The 16,211-nt window shown below is 39.7% G+C and overlaps 1 protein-coding gene across 1 annotated transcript; it reads left to right on the forward strand.

The window, feature by feature from the left end:
- Window positions 1–11,511: 11,511 nt before the first annotated feature.
- msx2a (muscle segment homeobox 2a) lies at window positions 11,512–14,686 on the forward strand. Its single transcript, XM_017703826.2, has 2 exons — window positions 11,512–11,938; window positions 13,484–14,686. Exons 1-2 carry the CDS (start codon window positions 11,641–11,643, stop codon window positions 13,915–13,917), a joined length of 732 nt encoding a protein of 243 aa, XP_017559315.1. The 5' UTR covers window positions 11,512–11,640; the 3' UTR covers window positions 13,918–14,686.
- Window positions 14,687–16,211: the final 1,525 nt, after the last annotated feature.

Genomic DNA, 16,211 nt, shown 5'->3' on the forward strand with positions numbered 1-16,211 from the left:
TGGAGACATACAGGTATGGCACAAAATATTGTCCAAAATGTGTTTTTCAGATTTATTACTAATTTATCAGTATCAAGATTAAATATAAAAGCTCAGAAGACTTCACTGGTTCACAGATCTTTGCACTGACAGTGCAACCCCTGGTTCCTGACACCGCCACTGTAAAGACAACCCAAGTTAAAATGTCTCTCTACAACGCAGCATTTCACATTAAACTACTCTGAATGACTTCGTTTACATCTTCAAAGGCTGAATTGTGCAGAAAAATGACAAAAATCAGTAGAATTTCCCGTTAAGATTCTGCAGGCAGTCCTGTGTTTAGAAAGCTCTTCACATTTTAGGAAGTGTTTACTCTTTAGCCTTTATTCACTTCAGCCATTTGTATACAAATGTGAGTTTCCTCTACAATGGCCGAGATTGAGCTTTCTTTAAATAGGCTTTGTTTATGTACGTGTGTGAGCGATAACCACCGAGTATAAGGGATGTGTCTGCACTTGAATGGGTCTACTGTCATCTCCTCACTCAGGTGTCTACTAAGGGTGGGCTGTTCCATGCCAGAAAACTACTCATTTCAGGAGATTCCATGAATTGATTTGACATAATTATCTAGATTTCCAAAAATTGAGGCACAGGGAAGGAAGTCTGGCGAAATAAAAAGTACAATGATAAGTTAATAATATACTCATTTGACAAATGTTATGAATGACAGGATATTAGCCTCAGTTTTTAATGAGGCGCAAGGTGTCAGTTTAATTATATGACTTATTTGACCTCAGCAATGTTAAATCTAGATCCATTGACTTAACAGGAGCTCACTAAACTGTACTCCACTATACTCAGCTCCTTTGGGCAGTTTCAGCACTGGGAATTTTTAAAAGTTTTTATTACAAATTTTGCTTTTACTTTGGAACAACTTTGTCCAAAGCAAAGGCCCCTTTAACAGAAAACTGAGTTTTTTAAACAAAAGAGTTTGATCATGTGTAGACATAGTTAAAGTTTTAAAATGTACTGTTTATGTTTCAGTCTGCACAGTTTATACAAAATCAGCTTATTTTGAATTCATTGTTTTTATAATGTCATGAAGATCAGTGCATTTGGATATAGCCAACTAATTTAGCACTGGTCATTTATGATGAAGTTATAAGAGGTGTTTCAGCCTGAACTGATTTTTCCATGAGGTACAATACAGGGCAGCCAATCAGAACAGAGATAATTTACATAGATCTTAAAGGTACAGTAACAAAACCATTGTTTAATTCTAAGGGATAAAGACGCATTGGAAAATGTTCATATAAAACTAAATGAATTCTGTTTTTGGTACATAAAACAAAAGTTATAAGTGGTCTCAGGATCTTCATAGTCAACTATTCCCAAATGCCTTGAATCAGAGAATTGACCCTTTTTTGGGACAAACTCCCCATGCTAACTTTGGGTAGTAAATCATTTCGAGCCATTGCCCCCAAGTTTTGGGACACCTGGCCTCTACACCTTTAGAATTATATCTTATTTATTGTAAAATCAATTTCAGTACATTTCTTTTTTCATACACACACCGAATGCATACATTTCTTTTTTTCACTTTGTTTTAAAGGCTTATACTAGGTTACCAGTTTATTAGGTGTCCTTACATTCACTGGCCATTTTATTGGAAATGCCTGCTATATAGGTGCGCTTTGTAGGTGTGTAGATACTACGATAGCTTGACTATAGCTGGGATTTTTAAACACCCCAGTGACACTGCTAGGTTAGAAATAGTCCATCAACCAAAAAATATCCAGCCAACAGTGGCCCTGTTAATATTGTAATTAATATCACCTTTGGTGGAGAAAATGAGGTTTGATAATACATCCGCTGTTATTATTTTGTAAAAACTCCTTATATCCAAAATGACAAATGGACAAGCAGCGTTACTTCATTTTTTATGTGCTTAAGCTTTTTTCTGTCTGTGTAGTACTGCATCCTTGAATCTGGGACAGGTACTATATAAATAAAAAGTATTATTATTATTATTATGGCATTGTTTTTATTACTTTCTGATCCTGTTTTCTATATTTCGATACAAGAAAGCTGCTTTGTTTCCTCATGTTAATCAAAATAGTGTGACAGATGGCTTTGTTTTTTTAGTCCTCTGCACAGCTCTGTACAGCCCAACGGGGAAGCTCGAGCCCATGCGGCAAACTGCGCAGTTAGCCTGTACGCCCCAGGGAGGAAAAATTGGCCTTAGTTGCAATTGCACACTGACCGGCTGGTGAACTGTCTTTGCACTCATTCAAAAACGGAAAAGGTACAGTCAGATTTAATGAAAACTGTATACCGCAAGTTGCATAGACAATGAGATGGAGAGTCATGTTTTAATAACTGTATTTCGTGAATTTCATGTCCTGCCATCCTAAATAATTCCTCCCTTTATTAACACACTGTGCCAGAGCCAGTCTGGGTGCTTACTCTTGTTTTTTGGTGGGCCACAGTTCTGCCAAGGTTAGCATTTTCCTTGATTTAACATTTCCCATTCAGATCATTACCAAGTCCTTCATGAGCTGAATTGGGTACATTAAAGGCTAAACAGTAACCTCCAGTCTACTATTTAGCCTTCAAGGCTGTTTGCAACTCCTGCAGCATTGACTCACCCCTGTGATATGTGCAGCGATAATATAGACCTTGCACTCATTTATGTGTTCATGCCTCAGTCAGAGTTGTAAGACAGAGCAGCCTTGTGGGATCGAAAACATGCTATGTAAATTTATTGCAACTGAGGACTTGCATGTCTAGACCAGTTCACGTAGGAATGAAGGCCAAAAGCATGTACAGTTTGTGCATATGGCTGGCATAAGCTGCCACTTTCTTAGAGCTGCAGTTAGGCCAGACATTTGCAGTTCGCATTGCTTTGCGAAATAGCAGTGACCAAGGATGGACAGTAAGATTATTAACAAAATAAATAAATAAATAAATATCAATTTTGCTGCATGAGCTCACCAACCATAGCCAGCTCACCAACCATACACAGTAAAAACAAAAAACTAAATATTATTACACCAGTTAAATATATTCTTTGCAAGAGCACAGTGGTGCACATTGAGTTGTACCAAAGGAGTGTAGATAACCGGTGTGGTTGGTGGCAGTGGGGTGACTTGTGTGTGCAACAGTGCTTATCCAAGCAGCTAACCCAGCAGTTAGCAAGCTGCAAACTCACTCACAGTAAAAACACAGAAGTAAACACAATTGTACCAGATAATTATATACTCACAAGAACATAGTACTTACAGGAAAGAAATGACATAACTGACTGGTATGTGCAGTTTCTAAGCTGGCTAATTCACCTATCATAGGCTACAGAAGTTGTTGTCATTATGTAGTTAGCATTAAATGCATATTAGAAACTCTGTGTCTAAGTTGAATTTCTGGGTCACAAAATGAATTAGATTTTCAGAAATTGCCGCTACAGCATTCTATAATAAACAAAAAAGTTCCAAACCTGATGCGCTTTGTCCTTCATACATTTTTATACAATATATGATTATTGCTTCATTCAAACTAACACTGCTGCGCACTGAACTGGCATCATAAGACTGGCAACCTCATCACGATTCCCCATGCAAACCACCAAGCTTTGCTTTGGCAGTAGTACATATGGAGAGACTGGTGTTGTTACACAGTAGTGTTGAAGTTTAATAGTAGACTTATTTTCATGCAGTGTTATTTCAGTGCATAGGAGTAGTACCAAGTGGTATTAGCAAATATGTAGCAATATTTTAACTCCTTAAGACCCTTGAAATTCATAGGATTTGGTGGGGAAATGTATGTAGAACAGAAAGTATAGATAATTATACAGTCTAATAAATTCTCCTGATTAACTGCATATATTTGTGTTTATTTGTAAACCGTGGGGTTAAAACATTTAAGGGGCCATGCTTTTACATTGTTATTGCAGATTTTTAACAGCATTTCGTCCATTTTAGATCTTCAGTTGAACGAAGTTGAACTTGACGTCTTGTAAAACTATTTGCTCCAGAAGTCTGGGATGCTACAACGCTTATTGTGGTCCATTGTATTGAAATGAATGCACTTTTTCTCATGAAATTTTACTGGCTAGTGTGGTAATGTGAATGGAAGACCAAACAGGAACAGCCCACCATGACATTAATTTGAGGATTTGAAGTCTAATTTGCACGGTTTTCTCTATAGCAGATCGATGAAGATGTGTCTGTTGCCTGTTTTTCCTTAGATTTTGATGTGGCTAAAAAGTAATACAGCCTTATAGGGCAGCATAACCTGCATGACTAATTCATCAAGCTTTCCTCCAACTTGAGTTAAGTATCTCAAACAGGCTTGCTTCTGTGATCTGTGAGAGTGTTATGTGCAAAAATGGAAAAAGGTACAGATAAAATATCAGGGTTAAAGATGGCCTCTATGCATTTTAACCATTTAATGTATTTTGTCCATTCTTTAGGTCACAGTTTGTCATCCAGTGTCTTGACTGAACCATCGCCTGAACAGAAACCTACCCTACCCTGACTGAGAGTATTCTCATTAAACGGTGGTTGAAGGCCTGTTAATTTTAGATTAGGACATTTAACTGATAATTAGCTTGTCATACAGCTCATTCTCAGAAATGACTCCGTCTTTAACCGCTAGTGCACAGGTGTAATTGTGCATTGCCTGGAGGGTTGTGAGCGGTGTGGAAGGTGGGAGTTAGCTTCGGCGCCATACGTTGTGCAAGCGCTGATGAGAGCATGATAAGGGCTGGAGCCAGATCCAGACAGCCGAAAGGCTGCTAGTCCAGCTGTGTCGGCGGCATTAGCGTTGGTTCGCTGTGTGCGTCTTAACTGTGGTATGTGAGCTCAAGCTCAAGTGGTCATGACACCGATTCAGGCTTAAGTGCAGCCAATGGTGTTTCTCGGGGCATGCTTACCCAAGCAGTGCAGCACATACTGCATTGTCATTGATGTTTGGACTGGCTTCCAGTCTGTAGTCTTGTTGGTTTTCATTTGTTTGCAGTGATAAGAATAGGGCCAAGCATAGTACTGGATGGAGCAAAATGTTCCTGTGGTGCAATCCAGCCCTAAAAGTGGAGCTATCTGCTCTTTTTAATGCCCTGTCTCCAGGGCCTTGAATTGTATGTAATGGTCTGCTTACATTTCAGTGTAGCCTGACGGAGAGAAATTAGCTGTTTAAGGGCATCGAAAGCACCAAACATCAGACTGCTTTTTACATTATCCTGCAACCTTTGAAACAGAATGAAGTCAAGTAGGGATAATGGGGCATAACCTAATGTGAGGTAGACTGTAACATGGATATCATATGTACAGTACTTGCAAACTCATTTCATTTGTTTAATTTTCAGTCAGAATAACCATTAAGTATGAGCTACTCGGTTTTCAGGAGATATTTCTAATTAGATATGTCAAATTACATAAGGAAGGGAAAGACAAAAAAACATAAGTGGGGAAAAAACTAAAAAGATAAAGAGAAATGGAGAAAATCAGGCTCTACTCTTACTTTAGATCTGATCAATTCCACAGGTGTTTCTGTCCATCCTTCCACTGTGAGAAGACAACTCAACACTGTGAGTCTGAGAGGATGTGTAGCTGCTGGTGTTCTCAGAACAATGGACTGACCACCCCAGAGCCCAGATGTCCATATTACTGAGGTTGTTTGAGTTTACTTGGATCATGAGAAGCAGAAAATGCAACCAACTTCAAAGACTGAACTTGAAAAGTGGACTGAACTTTGGAGATATGCAAAATTATCCCAGCAGAGAAGTCCATGTCACCCATCTAAAATTTACAACAGTCAGTTTTTTTGGAGGTTATGCGCAAATATAAAAAATGTACAACAAATATCACGCAAATTCAATATATTTCAGTACTATCATGCTAGTATTTTTTCTTCTGCTTTCTAGTGAAAGATGAATTTCAAGATCAAATTGAACACAGCCCCATTTCACTACTGATATTTAGATATTTTTAGGTGTTAAGGTTCAACAGCTCAAACAATGTTTGATTATATTGAATGAATTGTAGTTGCATTCATTTGCCAGACCTCTTTTAGCAATCTAGCCCTTCTGTCTTCATATAAACCCAACCTGTGTGGTAAGCAGTAACATTTGAGCTCATGCCACTTTCAGCTCACGATTGTTCTTAAACGATAGGTCTTGGGAAAAAAGTTTACATTGTCATTTTATTAGCAGAGATGTGTAGATTGCTTGTATTCGAAAATTCCTCAAACACTTCATAACTGTGTTAGGTTGTGCCCTGCGTCCCCCTGTTTTGTAACCAAGGTTTAACTTTGTGACGGCAAATTAGACGATCAAGACCGCTTAAGAGAATGTTGTTTTCAGGAGGCATTGTTTTTGAGCTGTTGCAGTTTTGTGAACATTTTACTTTACATGAAAAACCTCACGGCTAACACAGACACATTACTCTTCCCACACTCATCTAGAGTGGTGTGGGCGAAACTGATGGCTTCGTAAATGCTTTCATCAATCAAGCTTGTTTAAATCCTGTTTGCGGTTGCACACATTCTGACAGGACTTTAAGGAGCCCTGCGGTGTTTAAACTGTACATAATGCAGTTGTTATGCAACATGGGCAATAAATCATTGCTTTTTCTAAATCGGAATGCATCTCATGAAGTAAAATACTTAATAAGATAATTAGTCCTTAGTTCAGTGCACCCAAGTATGACGTACTAAGTCGTTGAGTCGTGGAGAAAGTATCTCCCAACATAATAAACACGGATGGCCAAATGGTTTACACTGCACTCCATTATGCAGCGCATTCTCTACACAGAGTAATGGCCTCGATATACTTAGTAATGTGCTCTTACTTTCACATCTTTGAACTGAAATAGGAGTTTGATCTTGTTTACAGTTTCAGTCGTCCTTCTGGTTTCTGTCTCTTTTGTTTTCAGGCCCTCCTAAAACATGACATTTATAGCAGGAGGAAAAACTCCTCAGGGAAAGAGAGAAAAACATTATAATGTCTTATGAAGAACGGAGTAAATTGTTCTCTCAGGACCTTCATGGAGATGGTATCAGTATTACGATGAGACGATGCAGATCCTCAGAGCTAAAACGTTGTTTCTCAGCTGTGGAGGTTTTGTAGGAGAGGAAATGAATTTACATTTCAAGCACTAGTTTGTTTGTTTACGTGCTGTGGTCACATTAACAATTCGCTATGGAGCTCTTTTGGGAGCATTAGTACCATATGAAGCTTCTGCAAGGGATGTTTATAAATTCATAACAAACTGACTTTTTATGCACTGACTGACTTTGACTTTAATGCGAGGTCTAATAAAGACCTAATTTAGTTCAAGGTCTAAAAACTTATAAGCTACAAGAGAAAACTGAACTTCCCTTCTGTTTGATATGAAACATGAACACTTTGAAAGTGTCAGTGTACCATTTACTCCCCAGTCATTAAGGTCAGTATGTGGAAATTAGGCTGCTTTGAATGATCTGTTTTGTGACGTCACAAAACTAAAGCACTTACACATACACACGGATTCAGCCTTCCTTTAGCCCCACCTACTCATGTCTAAGTTATAAGAAGCCTTTCAGCCTGGACTATTTTTTTTTGAATAAGACACAATATAGGGCAACCAATCGGAACAGACCTCATTTACATATGTTCTAAAGATACAGTAACAAAAACAGCTGAAGTTGAAGCCATACAGAAAAGTTGGAAAATGGTCATGAAACAATGAAATATCACAGTTTTTTGTGCATATACACGAAATCTTAGAAGTAGTAGGGAATATCATGGGAAAGAAAAATGTAGATTATGGCACTTTGACTACAGTATTGACTACAATATTTCAGACTACAGGCTGAATCGTGACATTACATTATGCATTGTGCATTTTATTAAAATATGTAGAATATAGGCCCTTTAAATAAAGTTTTAAATCAGCCTTAACTGTATTCCTTGTAATTGTTCATGAGGTCCATATTCTTTAAAACTTAAGAGCCTTTCAAGATGATAAAACCCAGAAACCAGCATCACTTCAGATAAACAAAGCAGCACCACAAAGGCTGCTTTTGCTCTTATGCCGCCAGAACATTTTCTTTAAAAGACTGTTGTATTGTTTACTTTTGATCTTCGTTCATTCATGGAAACTTTAAAGGGAAGTTCCACAGATTTTTCTGCGTAATTCAATCATTGAGATGTAAACAAAGTCAGAGTGGTTTAATGTGAAGAGAAACTTGTTGACAGATTGCTTTACAGTGGTGGTGAGAGGAACCAAGGGTCACCATGCCTACAACACAAATATAGACATTTTATTTACTGTTCAAACCCACCAGTGAACCTACACATTTTAGGCCAAAAAGCTTATCTTACTATGGTAAAACAACGTCTCAGACATCAGGGAGTGCATCTGTGACTATTTTGTGTAATAACTTTCTGTGAGGAAGCTTTTAGAGGCGTTAGTCTTCAGACATCTGGTTCCTATCACCACCACTCTAAATTTTTCTAGAGTCATGCATTTCATATCAAACCACTTTAAATGACTTTGTTTACCTCAACAGCGTAATCATGCAGAACTTTTGAGACATCAGAGCAAATATAAAAATGTTAAACAACGTTTTCAGATATTGAAAGTACTAATAATTCATAATAATTTGGAAGGCTAACATATTTCTCTTTGCCTTAATCATTCCTATGATACTTTAGCAAAAGATGTTACCCAACCGCCTAACGGACGTTTTCACCGGGGGTTCTTTGTACTTTCCACTTCGGGTTTGTGGTTAGTACTGCATGAAGTGTGATAATGTTGGAAGTAATTATCTGGCAGAACTAAATACAGAGCGCTCTCCCTTCAGCCACTAATGAGTATTGTGCTCCTGGAGCTGCTCCCTTACCTTAATAGAATTTCCTCCTAATTATGTCTTCTCTTTCTTCTCATTAAGTAACCTAAATGACACCAAATTAGCCACAGAGGAACAAGTTTGCTCTGATTTTTAAGCCAAGAGTGCCCCTTAATTGCTGCTTTTAGCCAAGGATCCCATGAAGAAAGATGAAAAGGCGGGTTCTTAATTGATTTACAGGCATTTACAGCAACAAGTGGAGCTGTGAACTCACCGATTCATAAAGCTTAATGAAGCCGTAAGCCGAGGCCTTCGCCAGGGCATTAAACCTGTCACGATTACAGAGCAGCCTTCCCCTCAAGGGCTGTAATAAGTGCACTGGAGCCCAGACTCAGTGGAGGCACTTAAGTATTGCTTTGGACTTGTGCCGTTGCATTCCCAAAGAGAATCAAATAATTACTGCAGTGTGTGTGTGTTATAAAGGAAAAAGCTTCACTCTTCACTTGAAGTATGTTTTGTCACCGACACGTCGTAAATCCTGTTATCTGACGCAGCTGTCGGTGGACGTCCGGGATAAGCTCAGAGCTTGAGGATGTCTTCAATTTAAAATCAGATTTGCAATAAACAGTAATCTGCTACAGTTTCATTTGTCAAAGGAGTTTTGCTCCACTCCTCCACTACAAACGCACTAGGACTAACAAATGCAGTACCCCCACAACGCAAGTCCAGTCCGCTCTCAGCAGCCGTGCAAAGACGGTGGCCAAGACAGCGCTGCATAAAGACTGAAGTCCTAATGACAGCAGGGCGAAATTCATAGCTTTTTTTAAAATGACAGTCTCAAGCAGAATCAGAGTGGGCGCCATACACCTCAGGAAGGTAGCAATTTTGTGTCATTACTGTTAAATCCTGGTTAAAAGAACCAGATTCCAAAGGCCTAATTACAAGGTGTTAATAATAACAATATAATGACAGTAATTTTCAGGCAGGGCTAATCCCACTCCAAGTGCTGTTCACAGTTTGCTATGAGAAGCACATCAAGGGAGAGCTGCCTTTATCGATCATGAGTACGCATCGAAATGATCTCGCGTGTGAGTGTTCACAAGTTTTAAAACTGATTGAGAAAGTTCATCCATGATTTTCCTAATGTTAGCCCTCTGTAAGCAGTTCTCTACAGGAGTGCACGTTTCCCAAAAATGATCCTCGCTTTCTCGAAAGCCCATCAGATAAGGGTTTACATGCGGAGTCTCCTTCTGTAAAAACGTTTGTCACAAATGATATCAGTCTGTAAATCTGCCTTCTTTCAGCTGCTCTTAATTTTTGAGTGTTTGAGTAACAATGTGGAAAACTTTGCAAATGTTACCTGGGAGCTGAATTGAGCGGAACAGTTGAAAACTACTTTATCCCCATTCGTTATTTGTTCGTACTGCTTCTTCCTTTAAAAACAAATGAAAAAAGAAAGGCTTTGTCACAGGTAGCTCCATGACGGAGTGGAACTGGGCTTTAAACTTTCATATCTTTCCACCTTTGAGTACCAATCACACTTTTTTATAGCAAGTGTTACCTGAGGACTTAAAGGGCCTCTACACCTTTCTTATATTTCCATCCTCTTTTTCATCCCTTAGAATTGAATAGGCCGTCTTTGTGGTTGGGTCTTCAAGACTGATATATGTAAATAAACTCTGGCTGCTTTGTACTGTGCCTCACTGAAGAAGCAGCCAGTGCTAAAACACCTCCCCTGATCTGCTGTAGGCAGAATGGGTGGATGTATGTAAAAGTCTTGATTTTTCTGATGACATCACAACAATGATGAACTCAAAACAGGCTGTTTTTGCAGCTGTATTTCCATATATGGGTAATATGGAATGGGGACTGAACTGTGTTGAAACTTGTGTTTGCATAATATGTGAAATTCTTTTATTTAAAAAGAAAAAAGTTTGGACATTTTACTCTTCCCTGATATGCGTCCTTTATTTTCCTGGTTAAAGGGCTCGTATACTACTTTATTCTTGTAGTTTATTATTTATTTTCCCCTGAGGCCCACGTATACATTTTTATGGCTTTATGTACCAAAAGACATCCTAATTTATCTCTACATAACGCTTTTCCAACCTCTTCTTACCACTTGGAATTAAACAGGCTGTTTTTGATGCTGCGCCTTTAAGACTGATATATGTAAATAACCTCTGGCTGCCTGTACTGCTCTGAAATACTCCTTTTAACTTAAATGGGTGGAGCTAAAGTTCTGTAGGCTATATATATATATATATATATATATATATATATGTTAATACTTTTTTTGATGACATCATAAAAACAGTGTACGGACTGGAGAGTGAACAGTAGGTTTTGAAAATGTATGTTTACATACGGTGTCAGATTTACATGATATGGGCTCTTTAAGAAAATCTACAGGTTGCAGGTTGTTACTTTATTAAAGAGCTAATCTGTCTGATGACGTACTGTTTTTGTTGTTGTTTGTTTTCAAATCAAGATCATCTTTAGGCCATACAGCTGTTCACACCCGCACTAAATAAGCCTCTAAACCCAGAGATAGTCCTGAATTGACTGAACCTGTTTGTCACGTTATTAGAAGCTAATGTTGTACTGTCGGAGCTCAGACAGCCAATGACAGGCGCCCGTCTGTCAGGCTGCGCTCTGATTGGTCCAAACTTCGACCACTGCTAAAATGTCGCTAAAGTTGTTGTTCGAGCTGAGAGTGAAGAGAAAAAGTGGAGAAGCGAGCAGCGGCGCTTTGCTCCGGGCGGCTCAACCCCGTCTTTCTGGCTCGGTTGATGCTCGTCTCCGAGCGCGGTGCGCTGAGCTCGTCGTTGAGGGATGGCCGCGGAGCTCCGGGGAGACTCTGTCTCCTCCCGTGATGAGCAGCGTCCTCGGGCGTCTCCGCAGCAGCTCGTGTCGAGCCTCCCATTCAGCGTGGAAGCCCTCATGAAAGACCGCGGAGTGAAGGATGGAGCGAGGCTTCAACACGCCAGACCGCCCGCTGCTCTGCGGGACCCGTCCGAGAACGAGGGCTTCCCCAGACACGCCGGACCCTCGTCCCCCGTCCGGTCGGAGGCGTCAGATCAAGAGGATGCTTCCTGGGCCATGAAGTCCGCGTCGTCGTCGCCTCCGCCACGTACGTTCAAGCGCCCTGGCTTAGCCACGAAGGAATTCCCCAGATATAATTAGTGGCGCGTATGTGGTCGCGAGTGTTTGAGCTGTGTGACCAGGAAATATAGTAAGACTGCAGAAATGTCTGAAAGGCTTCTTCAAGAAAAACAACCTTCGTTCGGTTCTCCAGTCACTCAGTCAGTCAGGCAGAGCAGAGTCAGTGTAAGGACGTCGTTACCACGACATAGAACTGCTGATCCGTAATATTTCAGTGCGGTTTATTTCAGGTTCCTTGGAAAGGAATTGTCTCTGTCTCTATATGTACTATATTCATTCGCTGTAATACACTTTTATCAGTGTCCCTGTACATTAAAAATAAAAAAGCTGAATTCAGCACAGTTAATGTGTTTAATGTGGACACATGCTCCATGTTTCTGAGGGCATGACAGTGCTGTACACTAGAGGTGGACGATACGGCAGAATGTCATCGCGATACTTTAAGACGGTTTTTTTACGATACACGACACGTCACGATATTCACTTTTTTTCTGATATCTGATGAGTAAGAACAGAGAAAGTAAACCCTCCTATTAAAAATACCATCAACGTTTTACACACTGAGCTGCACCAAAGCCAGTCGAACAGGACTAGTTGTGCTCTCTTTGTAATCGAACAGTTTGTGGTTTTTAAATACAGACCATGTCCGCAATGTGCTCAGGAAAGCATATCACGACGTTGTGATGTAATTCATCACAATGAGAAGTCATACTTCCCAGCTCTGCTATACACTGTAAAAAACCGAGGTCTTCTATAAAATCTACTATGTGAAAAAAGAAAAAAAAAAAAACAACAAAAGAAGAGCTGAGGTACCTTAGAAGCTTAAGGCTATTCATCTCAGCTTTTATGACTCATGTTGGGGGAGTAGGAGTTCACAGATGCCTTCAGATTGACTCAAAAAAGCTGCGAGGTCAGCGTAGATTATTATAGACGGTTTATTCAGTGCTGTAGAAAATGATAATTACTGTAGATTTTTCATGACTGTGGAGCACTTTCAACTTTTCTGTGCACGATAGCATAATAAGTGTAGAAGGCATGTAGTAGGTATTAAATATGTAGCCCAGTGTGGGTCCTTTAGTAAAGGCAACATGCATATGTGAAGGGTTTCATTCCAAAAATGGATTAAACAGCACTTTACATATCAAGGCTATATTATGATGAATACAGCTTTTATTAGGAAAGTAAAAATGCACTTTTTGACTAAATGCATTATTTGTCAGCTGTTGTTCTTTTCAAATATCTTCTTTTTACAATTAGATCTACTGTGTGTTGGAATGAAACGCCTTCACACTTTAACTTTAAAAAACAGCAGAAGGGTTTGTTACAAGTCATTGTACTTTTTGGTGCTGCAGAGACCCCCTTTCGCTGCAGTGTAGTATGTTGCCCAAGCTCAGTAAATAAAGGTGTATTTTTTTTTTTAATTGTATAACATTTGTGGCAGTGACTTTGAAAACAAAGGGTGCCTTTTCTGAGATCCAAAATAAAGCATTCTGTGGTTCCTCCGATGTTACAGGTCAGCTGAGTCCAGCCACATGCTCTCTGAGAAAGCACAAGACGAATCGCAAGCCTCGGACTCCTTTCACTACCAGTCAGCTCCTGGCTCTAGAGCGGAAGTTCCGACAGAAGCAGTACCTCTCCATTGCTGAGCGGGCAGAGTTTTCCAGCTCTCTCTGTCTGACGGAGACACAAGTTAAGATCTGGTTCCAGAACCGACGAGCCAAAGCCAAACGCCTGCAGGAGGCGGAAATAGAGAAGCTGAAAATGGCAGCTAAACCTATGCTGCAGTCTGGCCTCTCGTTGCCGTTTCCCCTCAGCACTCAACCACAGGCGGCAGCACTGCTCTACGGACAGTCCGGACAGTTCCCATTCCACAGGTACATGCTCCCCATGCCTCCACTCGGGATATACTCCGCACCTGTAGGCTATAATATGTATCATCTATCCTGAGAGGCACTCGCGAGGATTCTGGAAGGTTCTGAATCAATGGTGCCTCAACGTTTTTGCCTGATTGGCCAAAATGTAATCTTAGTGGTGAGTCAAGAGAGGAGAAATATCCAGAAGTGGCCGTATGTAATTTGTCTACAGTAGCACCAGCTGTATACATCTCTGACCAAGTACACTTCATCTGGCGCCTCAAACAAAAGGTCTTCACAGGCCACAAGAGAGACGTTTCCTAAGTGCACCTTATCATGAAGACTATGCAAGTTCAGATGCTGGATATACTGAACTGCTTAGTTGCATTTGACATGGGTGGGTTGAAGATTAACAGTCATAGGCTTGATATTGTTTTTTAAGTTTCTGCACCTACTTGCTTTTTCAGAATGTTTAGGATAACTGATGTGAATTCAGAAAGTTGTTGGTATTTTACAGTGTAAAGGACGACCGACTCTTTATATCATACATACAAAGCATATTATGAGAAATGTTAAGCAGTGATCAGTATTTTGCATTGTATAGGCTAGAGGACTGTTGAATTATTTTGATTCAAACCCACTACCAAGTGCTGTTCTGTATTGTTTTTCTCCAAAGCTGTAACAAAGCTTACCATACGAAACCTAATAAGTTGATGATTTCACCTCTATGCAGCCTTTTTTGAATCTGTGTAGTGGTCACAGTTATATTTATATACGAAAGAAATGTACTGTAATATATGTTTCACAGCAATTGTGCATTGAATTGGTGAATGTAAATCATTAAATTTGACTTTCTGAGGAAACTTGATGAGTCAGTATGGATCAGTGGTCCCACATTGCCAGCTTACATATGCCACTATAATGGAGGAAAGGTATGGGCCAGTTTTAGGTGAAACCACAGATGCTGTTATGACATATTGGTGGGGTTTGATGACCCCAGATTTAAGAAGGTGAGATAAGCTCAGCCTCATAGGCTTCAGGGTCGCTAATGCTTTTTAAATTGAGCTGCTGAAAAGAGGCTTTTAAGCATTCATGCTCATAATCTTTTGAAATGTTGAGGTTGATCTGTATGGTTCTCCTTTTCATCCCGGTGGTCTCAGGAAAACTTAATTAAACGGTGTCATTACGTGACGCACTAAAACATTGGGATCGGTCCCAAAGCTATTTAAGATATTTAAACTCCCTCTGTGTTGCGCCACAGGAGTGTGACCGCCGATTAAATTTCCAATACTGACCTAATCCATCTTTGTCCCACACCCGGTAGCTGTTAAATATGGTAGAATCGGCTGCGGGTATAGTTATAGTTTCATAGTCAAATGAGTGTGAGCTGTACATGGGCTCCCACATGGGCTCCTACACAGAAGCTAATAAAAGTCTTTGTCGTGGGCCTTCGCATGTGTTTTTAAAATGCCCCACTGGTTTCTGGTCAGATAGGTGCGAAGTCTGACACCTTTGGCATTCATGTTACTGTTTCCCCCACCCACTTCCTCATAAGTGACATTCGTTTATTGTTACTCTTTCATAGCACTAAATAAGCACACAGCTCATGCATGATACGCTCATACTTCATATATGGGATTCTACATCAGTATTTGCTGCTACTGGAATATCCCCTGAAGACCAAGGCCAGATGAACAGTGGGCTTCAGGTTTTGCGGCCCTCCAAGCATGGCTGTGTAGTTGCAGCAAGTAAAAATGTACTAAAACTGATGAAGACTGTGCTTTTAAGTGAGGACAGGCCAAAAATGGCCCATGAGAAGGTTTGACTTGGCTCAATAAAAAGTTGCCTAATAAAAGAAAAGCTTATTTTTACTATATAGAGTACTGTGGAAGGTCAGAGGCCACCCTTCATGTATTTACATTTCTAGGTCAAAAAGCCATTAAGTACAAGTCAAAAAGTTGTTACTGAGAAAAGGAAATGGACAAACAATGACAAAGAAACTGCTGGTGTTCTCAAAACTCAAAATGATGCACTGCCCACTCCAGAGTCCAGACCTCAACATGAATTTGTTTGGTATTAATTGGATTGTGAGAAGCAGAAAATGCAACCAACATCTAAGACTGAACTTGGGAGGTGTAGAAAGATATCCCCTCTGATTTCTCTTGAAAAGAATAGTTAAGCCATACTAAAGTGGACACACTGAATATTGAATAAAATAAGATTAATTTAATTAATATTAGGTTTTTGTGCAATGGTCTGTTAAATGTGTTTTCTGCTTCTTTCCTGACTTAAAGTTGAACAACTTAACCACCATTCTGACTAGAAAGGGCTCTGCACAGTAAGGCTGTGACATTAAATTCGTACTTTAAGTATTTTTAGAACCAAAAT

Source organism: Pygocentrus nattereri, chromosome 11 (genome assembly GCF_015220715.1).
Source record: "Pygocentrus nattereri isolate fPygNat1 chromosome 11, fPygNat1.pri, whole genome shotgun sequence".
Classification (NCBI taxonomy): domain Eukaryota; kingdom Metazoa; phylum Chordata; class Actinopteri; order Characiformes; family Serrasalmidae; genus Pygocentrus; species Pygocentrus nattereri.

Coding starts and splice junctions, on each gene's coding strand:
- msx2a (XM_017703826.2), top strand. CDS start 11,641: ATGGCCGCGGAGCTCCGGGGAGACTCTGTCTCCTCCCGTGATGAGCAG. Junction 11,939..13,483: donor GTCGTCGTCGCCTCCGCCAC/GTACGTTCAAGC, acceptor CCGATGTTACAG/GTCAGCTGAGTCCAGCCACA.